This window comes from Colletes latitarsis, chromosome 6, assembly GCF_051014445.1.
Source record: "Colletes latitarsis isolate SP2378_abdomen chromosome 6, iyColLati1, whole genome shotgun sequence".
Taxonomy (NCBI): Eukaryota; Metazoa; Arthropoda; class Insecta; order Hymenoptera; family Colletidae; genus Colletes; species Colletes latitarsis.
Window position 1 is genome coordinate 7,470,819 of NC_135139.1, and position 18,002 is coordinate 7,488,820.

The window sequence follows — 18,002 nt, forward strand, 5'->3', positions numbered from 1 at the left end:
ATATGCAACGAAAAACTCTGAACGATTCACTCTAGGAATATTCTATTGTTTTCTTTATTTATTTATCAGAAGCATAGGTTTTCCTTCTTGACTGTTACTATTCAATATCTTTAATTTGAGGAGGATGTTTTAGAGGCTGTTATTGTAATCTCTAAAATGTGTGGTCGAATTACTGACATTCCAATTAGTATCCCCTTTTTCTGTGCTTGACATTTGCAATAAATTTAGATGTACAACGAAAAACTCTGAACGACTCACTCTGGTAATATTTTACAGTTTTTTTTATTTATTTATCAGAAGCATAGGTTTCTCTTCTTGACTGTTACTATTCAGTATCTTTAATTTAAGAAGGATGTTTTAGAGGCTATTACTGTAATGTCTAAAATGTGAGTGGTCGAATTACTGACATTCCAATTAGTGTCCCCTTTTTCTGTGCTTGACATTTGCAATAAATTTAGATGTACAACGAAAAACTTTGAACGATCCACTCTGGTAACATTTTACTGTTTTTTTAATTTATTTATCAGAAGCATAAGTTTTCCTTCTTGACTGTTACTGTTCCAATATCATTAATTTGAGAAGGATGTTTAGGGGCTGTTACTGTAATCTCTAAAATGTGAGTGGTCGAATTACTGTCCCCTTCATGTTTTCAATTTCATGTATTAATGAAGTCTTACAATACTTTTGTAATGCATGTTTCTATAAACGAAAACGTATTATACATTATATAACACTATACAGATTTGTTATTGTTTTATAAAAGATGAATGACAAAAAAAGTCAGTGCTTTCTCATATTAGTCGTACTTACAATTGTTTGTCAGTCTTTCTATAATTTATTTAGTATATTAAGTAAAAGAATTAAGGGTATACACAACAAAATAAGACGAAAATCAAGAATATCAATTTCTTGACTGAGGCTTCGTTGAAAAGTCATTAAAAAATTAAATTAAAAAATTTCAAATCATTCTGAAAAAATTATTTTTGATTGCGGAGCTTAATTACAATCATTTTTGGTGAATACACATACCCCGGAAATTCTACCCACTTTCGAGAAAAAAATTCGAGTAGGTACTGAAATTTTTAGACGAAAATAAAAAATTTCAAATCATATTTAAAAAATTACATTTAGTTACAGTGGTCAATTACAAGCATTTTTGGTTAATAAATATACCTCAAATTCCTACGCACTTTCGAGAAAAAAATTCGTTACCGAAAACATAATGTCTGATCATGAATGAATGATTCCCCTGAAATTTAATGTGTTTCAAATCATTCTGAAAAAATTATTTTCGGTTGCAGGGGTCGATTACAATCATTTTTGATGAATGGACATACCCCTGAAATCTTACGCACTTTCGAGGAAAAAATTTAGGAAGCTGGACTTCTTCAGCGAAATTGAAAAATTTCAAATCGTTCTAAAAAAATTATTTTTAGTTGTAGGGGTCGATTACAATCATTTTTGGAGAATACATATACCACCAAAATCCTACGCACTTTTGAGAAAAAAATTCCCAAACGAAGATATAATGTGCTCTGAAAATTTCATTGGAATCTTTAAAACGTCATAACTTCTGAACGGATTGGAGAATTTTAATGTTTAAAAAGGCAAATAACGCGTATTTTGGCGAAGAATATGTAGAAATTCTAAAAATATTTGAAAAGTTGTTCCTTGACACCGTAAAGTGAGAAAACCCCCATAAAACTGGTCCAATTTTCAAACTGCCATAACTCCTACAATAGTGAACGGATCTCATTGAAATTTAGCATGGAAGTAGAGCTCATGGATACCTACGAAAAAGTATTAGACAACTTTTCTGTAGAGCGTCAAACAAATTTATTAAAAATGAAAAACGAATTTTTAAGAAAAATCCACAGGGAGTAGGTGCCTAAAATTTTTGGCGAAAAAAAAAATTTCAAATCGTTCTGTAAAAATTATTTTCGGTTCCAGGAGTCAATTATAATTATTTTTGGTGAATAGACATACCCCCGAAATCCTAACCATTTTCGAGAAAAAAATTCGAGAATGTGTAAAATTTTTCGACAAAATTAAAAAATTTCAAATCGTTCTGAAAAAATTATTTTCGGTTTCGGGGGTCAATTACAATAATTTTTGGTGAATAGACCTACCCCCGAAATCCTACTCCCTTTCTAAAAAAAAATTCAGTACTGGCGGAACTTTAAACGTTAATAAATTTTTAACGAAGCTTCCATCAACAAATTAGTATCCTTGATTTTCGTTTCATTTTGGCCTCTAGAATATTCCATTAAAATTTTTCCCAGGGATGACCGAACACCCTGTATAGTATATGGAAAAATATGAAATTGTGACATATTGTGAAAAATAAATTTTCCCAGCCCCCATTTAAGCTAAAATGACAAACTCAATAACAAATGATTTTCTTGAAAATTTTCAAATCACTAATCTTTTTGAACGATAAATTTTATAAGTCTTTGCAATGTATTACACTGCGTAGAATTCCAATATTTTTACGAAAGAGAGTCTTGTTATTTTATTCTTAATGTTCAAAAAAAAATTAGGCTAATTTACCCACTTACATATTTTAAACAATAACCCAATATTATATGCGCTTGCAGTTTACTTTTAACTTGCAAGTGAATTAAAACAACACAATTCGGAGATATATATGTATTTATTCGATGTTTCGACCAACTTATGGCCCCCTTGAGATGCATTAATGCACACAGTATTTGTACCGTAATACAGAATGGACGAAACATAATTCTTCTAAAAACTCCACACGGTTCAAATATAGATACCATTATGAGGTTTCATCGAACGGACACCATTGCTAAAAAATGAAAATAAATCCCAAGAAAAGGAATGCAAAAACGAGCCACGAAAATTATCTTTCAATAAGGAACACTTCACATTTATGGGATTTATGCGATATTGTGCACTAACAACTCAACCCCAGTAATTATAACATAATTACTTACACGTAATCAAATTACACTTTACCCAACATTGTCTGCGACAAAATACACTTGTTCATAGTTTCCTTACTGATTTTCCCATTAACCCACGACTGAACTTTCCTTTAAAGAGCAAACAACAAAAGATTTGATATGATTTCTCTTTATTGCCAAAATTATATCAATATCATTATTAACCTTAAACAATCTTCTGAAATCAGAAATCGAAATCAAACAACCATACATTCGAGGAACGTCACGTGTATTTTTTGTGTGATTTTATACGCCACGATTTATTTTCGCAGATTCAAAAATTTTATTCATAATTTTGAACGCTTCCTTTTACCATCGCGAAAAATCACAGACAAAACGCGTCGTTTCGCGATGTCGGAGCGTTCGTGTTGATTTTTCGCAAAAATTGTCGCATCAGTAACCGTGTTTTTTTATTTATACACGACTCTGATTTTCAATTCATCGTTCGTTTATATTCATTTCCAGGTACGAGTAAAAAAGGATAGAATACGCATACTTTGAAAGATATTTTTATAAAAAAGTTCGTTCGAGGTGTGGCGTCGCCTCCAATGCTCGCCACCAGAGGGACAGCGCTCTCACAAGCGCTCCTACGAATCTCACGAGATCCTAACCGCAGCAAAGCAGCGCCACAGAGGAAATAAAAATAAGAATTTTCTGTAAACATCGTCCGTTTAATACGTATTTTACACAATGGTTATGGATGCACATACAAACCAATTAATCGATGGATAAATAAATAAAACTTAGTCGACGTAATAAATAGTAATAAATTTAACAAAATCGGCGATACAAAATTCAGAGGTATCGTAACTGACGAGAAACGTAGAAATGTGTGTTACACGTATCGTATGGATCTTGTAAAGTAAACATACTTTGCCATGACTTGCAAAATATCAAAACTAAAACGTAGAATTACATAATTCGTCTTAAGGTTGTTAAACAATTTACACGATGGACACTATAATTAACGCGACTGTTCGAAAAGAAAATATAATATATATCAGTTTGTAACATTTGGCGTTTAACTAATACGTAGTTTTACATGATCTGACTGTTATACGTAATAGTCACAACGTAGTGCTATTGGATGTATTGTTCTTCGATAATTATTCAGGAAATAATATTAATTTACTTAATTTACTTAGAAACGTAGTACAGTAGAACCTTTATTATCCGATCGTACCTTTTATTTATTTATTCATCCAAACACTGTCGATACATGATATTCTTTATATTGTTAGCCAAGAATATCTGATTTTTTATTTATTTAGTTTGTTTTGTACGTCTCTTTAACGTCGTTTAATGTAATTTCCACTGCTTCTCTCATACGGGCTCACGTATAAGACACAAAGTTTTTTGTTTTCTCAATAAACTATTAATCGAGTTAAAATTTTCATAGAATATTATTTATGCTTCAAACGATAAATTAGAAAATTTGTCGAGTTCCCGTAAGTTTATTGAATCTCAACATTCTATAGGCATCATTCAAACATTAAATTCATTGTTTAAAAAAATATATTTTAAGGTGAGACTAAAATGGAACATTATATCGAAGATTATGATTAAAAATTGAAAAATTGAAAGAAAAGAGCCTATAAAAAATGTTTGAATCAGAATTCGTATGATCATAATTACACAAGACAAGTGGGTTATTTAACACTAAAATTCTCAAAAACTATGAATCATCTGTCCCCAATTTCAAAATTGGGTATTATTAATTTCAGTTTTTCAAGCTCTACCACTGAGTAAACCCCGATCAAAAAATCTACATGTCCATTCAGTAAGTTTCCTTCGATAAAGTTTTTGAAGCTATCGAAACACTTAAAACACTCACGACTAAAGAAATATTGAGTACTGGACCTAATAATGTTCATAAAAAAGGTATCGAAGTCTACTAGTGTACCAAATTTCGATTAAATCAATGACAAAGATGTAGTAATTTTTAGTGGTTGCAGTTGGTAGCGTTGGAACGGGGAATATGAAGGGGAATCCCGTGGTAGAGTGGCCAGTAATGTGTAATGGCGTTGCGAGGGAACTATGTACGTTCATTGTTAAAATAGAAATAAATGTGATGAAATAATACTGAGTTGTTTAGAATTGTTTCAAATGAACCAAACACAATCCCAACAAAAGGTTTCCTTGTAATTGCACGTAAAAATGGTTGAAAAGCACTGATTTAGAACAACGAATATTCAAAATGGCACTTTGTACCCTGATCTACGTTATGTATTATTCTTGACTATTGCGTATTGTTACTTTTGGAAATATAACGTACAATATGTTCCGTTTTGTTTGTTGCTATAGCGTGAAGCAACAAGTACTGCGTGTCCGCGACAAGTTGGCCAGCGAAAGGAACGCGGATCTGATTGGTTCCCCACTCTAGCTTAGAGTTTGTCGCTATTGGCCGAAACGACGATGCGTCGTACTCGATGCGCGTTCTCGCGGACTTGTTGGCAAGGCACGCTGATTGGCCGTAACATAATACGCGTTGTCATTATTGGCTGAGAGCACACATTTACTACCAGATATATTACGTCCCCTGCAGTCAAACTGAACAGCGAATAGCTTGAGACCAAGAACCGTGTCAGATATCTTGGTCTGCAAATAGATAAAAGACCACATAAAAAAGAAAAGAATGCAACTTAACCACAAAATGAACCATGTATTGGGTCCTTACTCCTGTATAAGGTCGCCATTATTCCAATTTGGACATATGGAATACAACTCTAGGGATGTGTCAAGAGAAGTAACATAGATATCATCCGAAGGTTCCAGAACAGAGCACTGAGAACTATTACTGCCGTCCCATGGTACATCACCTCAGATTCTCTACATAAAGATTTGGTATCATTTGATATCAAACAACAGATAGAAAAATTTGCTACAGCACACAAGAAACGAATATTAAATCACCCCAACGATAACGTCAAGGATCTAAATCAGGCACCACAACACAGAAGACTGAAAAGGAACAAACCGACCGATTTGCAGAATTAAGTAAAAGAAGGAACATCACATGCAAGCCGTGTATTTAGTTCGTCAAATTTGCTGAATGAAGCTAGGTGTAGGTGTAATTTAATATTAATAAAAATGAAAAAAATTATTGATTGAGAAGGACGCAAACGAAACGTATCGAGGCTGAGTAGAATAGAACCATACTGAACGACATTGACATAGTCGTAAGCTCAGAATATTGATAAAGATAACTTATTGTATTTGTAACTCTATTTGAGTATACATATAACACTGCACAGAAAAATAGAACAGAATTACAAACAGTATGATTTATAATAATATTAATTTTCGCGAAAAATCGAACAAAATTCTTGAACACATGTCTCGATAACTAGAATGCACTAGATTAAATACGACAATCCTAATTTTCCCTATAACTACCCTTGCGAACAGGGTTGAAACTTGGCACAGAATATTTGATTCTATCGATGGATCATACGTGAAATTTGGTTTAAGGGCAACATTTGATCCCCTCATTTCAGAATTAGCTCGGTGAATTTAAATAATTGTCTAACCTAGCAGATTTGTTATGCAGATTCTGGTTGGCATAAAATTAATATTAACGACGAATAGAACAAAAATGTATCTTTCACGGATACGAAGATCCTACTACCATGTAGCTGAGAAGTTAGAAGCTGTTCAGATCGCAGGCGCCCAGCCAACAAATCATCCGCGGAACGGTACACGTTCGCCGCGCTGTGTCGCGCTCGAAAACGAATCAGGAGCGTAATTCGCAGAGAGTCGAAGATTACATTTGCGTGTTAAACCGAAATGTAAATCGGCGGGAATTAAAGACCCGTGGCGCTTAACCTGTTAATCGGAGCCCGTTCGGCGAAACGCGTAACACGTACATCGACTCAGCGTAGCTTTGATGTTCGCGAACTTTGTAATTTCCATAAATCCGGTTCCAGAACTGGATACCAGAACCGCCCTTTACACGACCACGGACAAGACTAAAACTATCGTTGTTTCCGGCTGTCGGTTGCAACGCGCGCCCGGCGAAGCGTTCAATTTCGAAATTAATCGCAGAGCGGTTTCGCGAGCCCCGTAGAAACATCGTCGAAACATCCGAGGCATCGATCGACCCTCGACTTCCATCGAATCGGAACCGCGCTCTGTTCGACGCCCGCGCGCGATCGCTGTACCGTGAAAAGAAACGAATGCAAAATTCGCGGGGGGCGCGCCACAATGCATGCAAATGATCCGGCCATCCTCGTTTCGACCGGGGCCCTGTAACCGACGAGACTCGTTCGCGCAAATGACAACTACCGGGCACGAGATTTGAATAAAAATCCACCGATAGATTATCTCGGTGTACGTACAGGACGAGGCGCTCGAAACGGACCACCCCTGAATAACGAGTTTACCGCCCGGCGATAGACGAAAACACTTTGGACAAATGCTGCGTTCCGGGGGAGGACGTAATGCGCGATGTCGATCATTTAGAATAGAGCAGAGACTCGATTATACGAGATAATTGTGTACAGAGACTAGTTCCGGATGATTGAAAACTGGGATAACATGGAAGGATCGATGGATGTTTAGAAATCGGGGAAAATATTTTGATAATGTGATATTATACGTATGTTTCAATTTAATTGTACAGGTTGGTCCATGCAAGCAGAGACTCGTTATACGAGATAATTGTGGACAGAAACTGGTTCCGGATAATTGAAAACTGGGATAATATGGAAGGATCGATGAATGTTTAGAAATCGTGGAAAACACTTTGATAATGTGATATTATACGTATGTTTCAATTTAATTGTACAGGTTGGCCCATGCAATGTAGCAGTGACTCGATTATCCGAAATAATTGTGGACAGAGACTGGGATCGGATGATTGAAAACTGGAATAATATGGAAGGATCGATGGATGTTTAACACTAGATTTATGAAATACGTCAATTTGACGCATTAAGATTCTAAACCTAACGTGACAGAACTCATAAATATTATTTTTTAGCAATTTACGTTGGATTTAATTGATGTAATGATATGAATATAAACTCTAATTAAAAGAAAAATTGCATTTTAATGTAACTGTTAACAGAGCGAATTATAATAGTAATGTGCGCAACGAGTGTCCGTAAACCTACTGTTAAAAATCGTGGAAAACATTTTGATAATGTGATATTATACGTATGTTTCAATTTAATTATACAGGGTGGTCCACGAGATATGTGCAGCTCAATAAATTCCAACGTATGCATTGCTCAACAAAATTTTATATAAAAAGTTGACTTGAAATAGTACACTATTGCTCAGTGCATTTATTTTTTTTATACGTGATGGCATTCCGGAGATTTGAAGGTCAACTTTGTTTTTTCAAATGGAATAATCACTTATAGAAAAAAAATAAATGCACTATGCAATAGTGTACTCCTTCAAACCATCTTTTTATACAAAATTTTGTTGAGCAATGCATACTTTGGAATTCATAGAGCAACTCATATTGCATGGGCCACCCACTCTAATTAAATTGAAACATACATACAATATTACATTATCAAAATGTTACTGTCCGTTGAACACGAATGAAAACAGAACCAACCAAAGACCGAAGATCTGAATGTTATTCTGCAACTTTCAACGGCTTCGTCGAGGCTAAATGCTGAGCAGCTTGTGTACAAGATCCAAAGTTAGATTTTACATACTTGTTGGACCTTAAGAAGCTAACAAAAGGCGAACTATAATAGCTTACGAAGAAGCTCGGATGATTGCGCCCGAGGGACTCGCTTGAGGACGCCAAGAAACTTATTCACACCCCCGCAAATGCAAGGAAAGCGCATGGCTTCCGATTAGTAGAAGACACTGGTGATGTATATTTCACCAATCAGGTGTCGACACAAGTTTTAGACACAAATATCTAAGTTTGATACGGTGCTTCAATAATCTTATACATGTACAGGGTGTTCTGCACTTTTCCGTACACATTTCAGCAGTGTGTTCTTCAAGTAAAGACTAAAACGTTATATAACAAGAAATCCATAAATGCTTTGTCAAGAAGTTATAACAAAAATACGAACTGTAAAACTCGGTTGAGATTCAGGACATTAAAATAAGAAAAAAAATCAATCTTTTGCAAACATTCGATATCGTGGACTTCTTTGCAATTTACTCAACATAAACTTGAACAATTGTTCAGAATTTTATGACAACAAAACGTTATCATCGAAGAAAGAATATTTCAGCACCCAAGATAAATGATAGAAACTAAACTCTGATAAAGAAATGTTTCACGTTAAAAATATTTTTTCGTGCCGCAACTACCAGTTACCCTCTTTAAACAAAATTTTAGTAAATTCGTTTGCTTAGTAAATAAAAAAACATTATATTTCATATTATTGTCATGACTTCTTAACAAAGCATTTATGAATTTTTTGTTATATAACACTTTAGTCTTATTTTTACCTGTAAATTTTTTATTGAATAAATTTGATATTATACTAAATCGAAACGTATTGCTTTGCTATTAGTTGTTTACTAAGTCCTTCCTAAATCGAGTATTTTAAATTAAATACAAACTCATCGTCTGAATACTACTTTGGTTCGCAAAAACAGCAAAATTTTTATCTAAATACAAATAACGAATAAAGTATAAACAACTGTTCGTTAAAATTGGAATTGTAAAATGAAATATTTCACGATACGTTGATTTTATTCGTCATGTATTATTCGAATACAATTTTTCTCGCCTCTGCTTTATTCCTTATGAGAAAGTTTGCACACTGAAAAAGATCATTTAGGTCTGAAGAATATCAATTTCTTGATTGAGGCATCGTTAAAAAGTTATTAAAAAATTAAATTAAAAAACTTCAAATCATTCTGAAAAAATTATTTTTGGTTGCGGGGGTCAATTACAATCATTTTTGGTGAACAGATATACCCCCGAAATCCTACCCAGTTTCGAAAAAAAAATTCGTTACCGAAAATATAATGTCTGATCATGAATGAATGATTCCACTGAAATTTCACGTGTTTCAAATCGTGCTAAAAATATTATTTTTAGTTGCAGGGGTTGATTACAATCATTTTTAGTGAATAGACATACCCTCAAAATCCTGCGCACTTTCGAGAAAAAAATTCCTGAACGAAAATATAATCTATGGCCAGAAATGTACCCTGGAAATTTCATGCAAATCTTTGAAACATCATAACTTCTGAACGGATTGGAGGATTTCAATGTTTCAACGGCAAACAACGCGTATTTGAATGTAGAATCCGTAGAAATTCTAAAAATATTCGAAAAGTTGTTCTTTGACCTCGCAAAATGAGAAAACCGCCATAAAAATGGTTCAATTTTCAAACAACCATAACACTTACAATAGTGAATATATTTCAATGAAACTTTTTCCCGAAGTAGAGCTCATGGGTACCTACAAAAAAGTATTAGACAACTTTTCTGTAGGGTGTCAAACAAAATTACTAAAAATCAAAAACGAATTTTTAAGAAAAATCGACAGGGGGTAGGTGCCTTAATTTTTCGACAAAATTAAAAAATTTCAAATCGTTCTAGAAAAATTATATTCAGTTGCGGGGGGGGGGGGGGGCAATTACAATAATTTTTGATTAATAGACATATCCCCGAAATCCTGCACATTTTCGTGAAAAAAACTCAATACAGGTGGAACTTTAAACGTTAATAACTTTTTAACGAAGGCTCCATCAACAAATTAATATTCTTGATTTTCGTCCTATGTTGGCCTGTAGAATCTCCCATTAAAATTTTTCCCAGTGGTGGACGAACAGCCTGTATACAAGTCCGAATTTTAAACTTTTTTTGAAGTAAAAAGATATATCATTCCATTTTGAGAAACGAAATTGATCTTCATTCCTTCTCCCTATCAGCAATATCAAATGAAACTATTGATGTCAGATTATATCCTAAAATCAAGATTTGCTCGAAATATGCAGCATGTGCAAAAGCAAGTAAGTCACACAGATATTTTTAAGCCTTTTTTAAATGTTTCATACTGTTCATATTGGAACTCTTTTTATTCAAACTTTCTATTATTCGACCATAGCAGGTTCTCGTATTAAATGATCCACACCAATTTTGATCGACACAATTTAGAATGTCCTAGAAAAAACTATATATGAAATAGTTCACTTTAAAAGTTCCATACGTCTACCAGAAATGTACGACGCAAAAAAGAATACGTTTATTAACTTGAAGAATTATTGAAACACTCATCCCAATAAAAAAAGAAATTAGTTTAATTCCAAACAGTTAAATATTTACAAACTCTATTTTCATCATCCTCAAAAAAAAAAAAACATTTTTCACACTAAAAAAACGTGTACTCGAGAAAGTTATTTATATATAAAAAAGTTGAAGATCGTTACAAACGTATGGATTGTTTAACACTAGATTTACGGGTATTGATCGCACATATATTTATGGATACCTTTCATGTTGACGATTACCTTAAAATACGATTTTTCTTTTAATTAGAACATATATTCGTGTCTTTGCATCGATCAAATTCAACATAAGTTATTAAAAAATAATATTTACGCGTTCTGCAATTTTTAATATGGAACCTGACATCCGTCAAATTGACGGTTTCCGTAAATCTAGTGTTAATTTCGGGAATCGTTTCGAAGCAAATAAAAAAAAATGACGAATAATTATGGTGGAATTGAATAATTCTACCGTGTGGCCCGAAATATAGAACGATCGATCCGAGAGAAGCGTGTATTCTATTATCAGAAAATTTCCATACGTCGAATAATCTTGTTAGTACGGATAATGGAGGTTCTACTGTACATGGGTCGTGCGTGCAAATTGCCATCGACGTTTCCCTTCTTTCGTCCTTGGCAACGCGGACACGACAGTCACGATCGACGGTTGGAAACACGTAATTTCGTAGACCGTTCGCGTATTGTCCGGAAATTCCTAGATCTCCGTGAGCGTGTCGATCGTGATCGCTGTAACGCCGGTGGATCGAGCCTCTCCGTGGAATCCAGGATAAATTCACTTCGCTGTGGGGTGCACTGTGTGCGGGCCGCGTGTAGCCACGGCGAAGAAAGGCGAGATGGAAAACGCGAAAGCGCAAGGGGGAAACCTGTGGATCGTCGAGAGCCGCCCGGAAAATCAACCGCGAGTACATCGACGAGACGCTCAAAGAAAACGAGTAAATTGCGCACAGTTACTCCCAAAAGTATTAAAATGAAACTACACAGTGATTTATCCGAGTTAATTGTGCAATAGGATCGAACTTTGTATTTTGCAAAACATTCTTCCTTGTATTTTTGCACTAAAACTACCAATTATAGTGTATTTATTTGTACCAAAGAAATTGAAACAATAGATACGTGGAGAAATGTATAATGCATTGGAAATAAGTGTTTATTCATTTTCTTGCAGAAAAGTGCGATTTTTCAAAAATTCAGTCGAGTAAATTGGTTACTAATTTTATTAGAAATTGTGGTTCGATAGTAATATAAAATGTAATTTATTCGGGTTTAATAAACCATAGAGCGAAATTACAAAGGTAGCGAAGAAGAGATGTTTTATAAAATCGTTTCGATAGTAATACACAAGCACTAGCGAGCTTTACTTGGGGATTCCCCTAGGGTCGACCAGTACTCCAACGTAAAGCGCCATCGTGCGGCCATAAGCGTGCCACAGAAATTATGAATGGGTCAATTTGGTAGTTCTAGTGTTAAAAGTATATATGCGTTGTTGGTTTGATAAATTTTCTTATGCAATAACGCGTAATATAAATTAATGGAGTTCAATTGTTTCGTGACTAAAGTATTTGTCTACGATTTCTATGAAAATTAGATAAATTTGACAGAAGAATGTCATTCGAGTATAGAGTATTCGAAGAAAATAATATATGAAATATTAAAGTTGTTTTTATTCGATAAAACATAAAAAAACTATATTAATTTCGAATAAGTGAATACCTTTCTCACAGAATGATTGAACATGGTTTCGATTCGTTTCTACCATAAGGTTATGCATGACAATTTATTAAATTAAGATTATATATTTTTAGAGCATAACAAATGATTAAATCCACTTCTTTCAGAATTAGTTCAAATAAATCACTGCATATTTATCTCGTGTTCGAATATTTTTTGGAGTAACTGTATCTATGGTTACACGCATTGTATTTCGACGGGAAAATCGCCATCTTCAGTTTTTATTAATGTTCGTTGAGCGACAAAATATTGAGTCACAATTAATAAATAATCGTGAAATGATTATTTTTTTGTAACGGATAAGCACGAACATTACCAATAATAATTATTTATTATTATTCTACTAACTTTGTTTCCTTAATAATTTGCAATGCTACTTATATTATTTTTTCTTATTTTCAGCTCAATTTATTGTTTTCTTCTTTTTCTTTTAGCCCTTTATTTTACACTTTTTCTTACTTTCTCTTTTACTTTTCTTACAGCTTGGTTAATAAGAGCATCCGTACCTAACATATACTTATTCTTAGTTCTATACATTTGTTTTCAATTTTTCTTTTCTCTGCATACTTTGCATACAAGTTTGGTAGAATGAAGATTGTTATTGTTATAAAATAAAATACATGACATAGGAAATTAATAACTTTCAATATTACATGATCCATTACTAACTTCCTATTATTGAGATCTTGATCTCAGAGCCATAATGAGATATAACATTTTTATTCGTAACACCAGGCTGTTATTTTTTACTAATAATAAAAAACATCGATTGGGAATCCAACGAAAATATTCTCTGTAATGTTCTCTGAGGAAGATTTACGAGATTTGCATAAGATATTTTCTTGTGAAGATATTTAATAGCACTGCAGGTTCAACTATTATTTCAGTATCATTTCTATTTTAACATTAATATTTCCCAAATTACCAATAACAGTATCTCTTTTAATGAATAATTCTCGTATTTGTCGTAAACAGCATATTCCAGATCAACCGTCAAAAAATTGATAGACACGTGTGTATGTATTTTATGATTCAAAATACTAAACAAGATCGAATCACCTAACAAATGAGGCTCTGAAATTCTTTTATTTCCAAGATACAATCCCTTATTATTACACAGAACGAACTGTAAATGTACTAACACTGAATTAGTTTAAAAAATCAAGAAAATGAACGTGTTATTCATTTGTGAATGTAAATACACGAAACATGACGCTTAACACGATTCCTTAACTTTCTTCTTTGTTCTAGAGTAATTTAGAACAAAATTCTGACACGCTCGTTCTCTTCAACCGTAATTGATAATCGTATTTTTTTATTTCAATGAAATAACGTCCTACTTTAAACGTGTATTGAATCCTAGACCGGTATCTCTCACAATAACGAGTTAAATCAAGTCAAAGTATATTTATTTCGGTACTTTGGAAGATGACGATTCCCGTATACTGACACCCTCATTCTTCGACCGTAATTGTTATTCGTATTTTTATGCATAATTTTTTATTTCAATGGAATAACGTCCTACTTTAGACTTTTATCGAATCCTGGACCAGTATCTCTCATAATAACGAGTTAAATCAAGTCGAAGTATATTTATTTCGATACTCTGGAAGATGACGATTCCTGTATACTGACACCTTCATTCTTCGACAGTAATTGTTCACCGTATAATTCTTACGTAATTTTTTACTTCGACGAAATAAACAGACGTTCTACTTTAAACTTTTATTGAATCCTGGACCAGTATCTCTCATAACAACGAGTTAAATCAAGTCGAAGTATATTTATTTCGATACTCTGGAAGATGACGATTCCTGTATACTGACACCTTCATTCTTCGACAGTAATTGTTCACCGTATAATTCTTACGTAATTTTTTACTTCGACGAAATAAACAGTCGTTCTACTTTAAACTTTTATTGAATCCTGGACCAGTATCTCTCCTAACAACGAGTTAAATCAAGTCGAAATAAATTTATTTCGGTGCTCTGGAAGATGACGATTCCCGTATACTGACACGCTCATTCTGTTCGACAGTAATTGTTAATCGTATTTTTCCTGCATAATTTTTTATTTTAATGGAATAACGTCCTACTTTAGACTTTTATCGAATCCTGGACCAGTATCTCTCATAATAACGAGTTAAATCAAGTCGAAGTATATTTATTTCGATACTCTGGAAGATGACGATTCCTGTATACTGACACCTTCATTCTTCGACAGTAATTGTTCACCGTATAATTCTTACGTAATTTTTTACTTCGACGAAATAAACAGACGTTCTACTTTAAACTTTTATTGAATCCTGGACCGGTATCTCTCATAATAACGAGTTAAATCAAGTCGAAGTATATTTAGTTTGGTACTCTGGAAGATGACGATTCCTGTATACTGACACCTTCATTCTTCAACAGTAATTGTTCACCGTATAATTCTTACGTAATTTTTTACTTCGACGAAATAAACAGACGTTCTACTTTAAACTTTTATTGAATCCTGGACCGGTATCTCTCATAATAACGAGTTAAATCAAGTCGAAGTATATTTAGTTTGGTACTCTGGAAGATGACGATTCCCGTATACTGACACGCTCATTCTGTTCGACAGTAATTGTTAATCGTATTTTTCCTGCATAATTTTTTATTTTAATGGAATAACGTCCTACTTTAGACTTTTATCGAATCCTGGACCAGTATCTTTCATAATAACGAGTTAAATCAAGTCGAAATAAATTTATTTCGGTACTCTGGAAGATGACGATTCCCGTATACTGCGATTCCTCGCTAAAATGCAATACACGTAGGTACAAACATACGCTCGCGAATGTAGCGCGAAAAGATATCCGTGTCTCGTCCGCGTTTAACCTTCCGGATAAAACGGAATCCATTACACACGCTGAAGGGTGGGTGCGCACGACTCTAGAGCATTTCCATTTATATTACCTTATCGTTATTCTTCCACCTCGCTACCTTTACTCCACCACACCACCCCCGTCCCATTTTTACCTGGATTTCCTTTTCTGCAGCGTTTCTTCTCTTTTCCTCCTCTCTACCCCACCTCTCTAGCGCTCGCTTGATCATGCTTGCCTGGACTCACTCCTGCCGGAGGACCACGGTGAAGACGCACTTGCTCGACCAGCCGGCCTCGTCGGTGGCTTCGTACTCTATCCTGTGCCCACCGAAGTCAAAACGTCGCCCAGGACTCTGAAACATGCGGGCAAAACTCGAACGATCAAACCTGAAAAATCTCTAAAGCTACGATCCTAACCTGCTTCCTCGACACGAGGTTAAACCTTGATTACTGCATGGATTTGTCTTGCAGTAATCGAGGTAACCCCACTACTTAAGGGATAAGGCCACTATAAAAACCTGAGATATAGCATTTTTTTGCGATTTCTTTCTTTTGATGGATGAAAAAGTAAGAGGATAATAATATTCACGAAAGTTATTAACCATGTCGTTAAGTGTTTAAAAAGAAAATATTTATTCAAAAATAGTGGAAAATAACAACATCCGTAAATCTAGTGTTGAGCAAGAAGTTATAACTCCCACAATTTTTAATATTTTTTGATGAAAAAAATACTGTACATGCTTATAAGAGGAATAAATATATCTGCAAAATCTCAGTACAAAACAGCCTATCTACCACAAAAAAAAAAAAGAATAACGAATAAGGTTGAAAAAATGACAGTTTAGAATAGCCCCTTAAAATGAGAGCCAATTACCGTGATCAATCTTATAATTACCGAATAATTAATTTTTTAACAGTTTGGAGAGAAACATAAAGTAATTAGGTTGTTGAAATTTGTTTAATAATCTTACGTCTCGTTATAAAAATTAACGATCGAATGAGAGTATGCGTAAATTGAAATCATTATAGCGTTCCGTTTGTTACTTTGACTGTACTTCTATAAAAGCGTTCCATAGTTGCTCATCTAATGAATAGAGTAGTTCATGCTTTTGTGTAACAAAATCTAGATAATCGGATCGCTTCAAAGCGGCTCGGGACTGCGATGTTGATCTTGAGCAGAGGCCAACCTTTGCGTGTGGCATCAGACGAGGGAAGTAAATGGGATGAACGAAATAAATAACGATCGAATCTCATATTAGATGCTCTTGACGGTTTAAACTTCAAAGCGATGCGTGCGTGTCGATGTATTAATTACTAATGAAATATTTTCCATTATATCTTTATGAAAAAGCTGATGAATTGACGATGAAAATCAATTCGATTACGACGTTATACGTACTATTTTTAATTATACGTTGCTATGTTCCGGCAAAAAAAGAACATTTTTTTACTCAAATAGTATTATTACATATACAGGGTGTTCGACCACCCCTGGGAATACTTTTAATGGGGGATTCTAGAGGCCAAAATTAGACGAAAATCAAGAATACCAATTTGTTGATGGAGGCTTCGTTAAAACGTTATTAACAATTAAATTCAAAAATTTTTCAAATCGTCTTAAAAAAATTATTTTCGGTTGCAAGAGCCGATCGCAATCATTTTTGGTCATTACACATACCCCCGAAATCCTACTCAGTTTCGAAAAAAAAATTCCTTACCGAAAATATCATTTCTGGCCAGAAATGTCTGCCCGAATTTTCATGCGAATCTTTAAAACGTCATAACTTCTGAACGGATCGGACGATTTTAATGTTTAAAAAAGCAAACGACGCGTGTTTTAGTGTAGAATATGTAGAAATTCTAAAAATATTCGAAAAGTTGTTCCTTGACCCCTTAAAATGAGAAAACCCTCATAAAAATGGGCCAATTTGCAAACAGCCATAACTCCTACAATAGTGAACATATTTCAATGCAACTTTTTTCTGAAGTAGAGCTCATGGGTACCTACAAAAAAGTATTAGACAACTTTTCTGTAAGGCATCAAATAAAATTATCAAAAATGAAAAACTAATTTTTAAGAAAAATCCACAGGGAGTAGGTGCCTAAAATTTTTGGCGAAAAAAAAAATTTCAAATCGTTCTGTAAAAATTATTTTCGGTTCCAGGAGTCAATTATAATTATTTTTGGTGAATAGACATACCCCCGAAATCCTAACCATTTTCGAGAAAAAAA

At 34.0% G+C, this 18,002-nt stretch overlaps 1 protein-coding gene across 4 annotated transcripts in view; it reads right to left on the bottom strand.

The window, feature by feature from the left end:
- Positions 1-12,860: 12,860 nt before the first annotated feature.
- Positions 12,861-18,002, bottom strand: part of LOC143342733 (uncharacterized) — a 164,410-nt gene continuing 159,268 nt past the window's right edge. For 2 of the 4 annotated variants that reach the window (XM_076766913.1, XM_076766914.1), the window contains exon 12: positions 12,861-16,123. In XM_076766913.1, the coding sequence (XP_076623028.1) occupies positions 16,013-16,123 (111 nt within the window). In that variant the 3' untranslated portion in view covers positions 12,861-16,012. The remainder of the gene's footprint in view (positions 16,124-18,002) is intronic. The other 2 variants (XR_013079855.1, XM_076766912.1) reach the window with 2 other exon arrangements.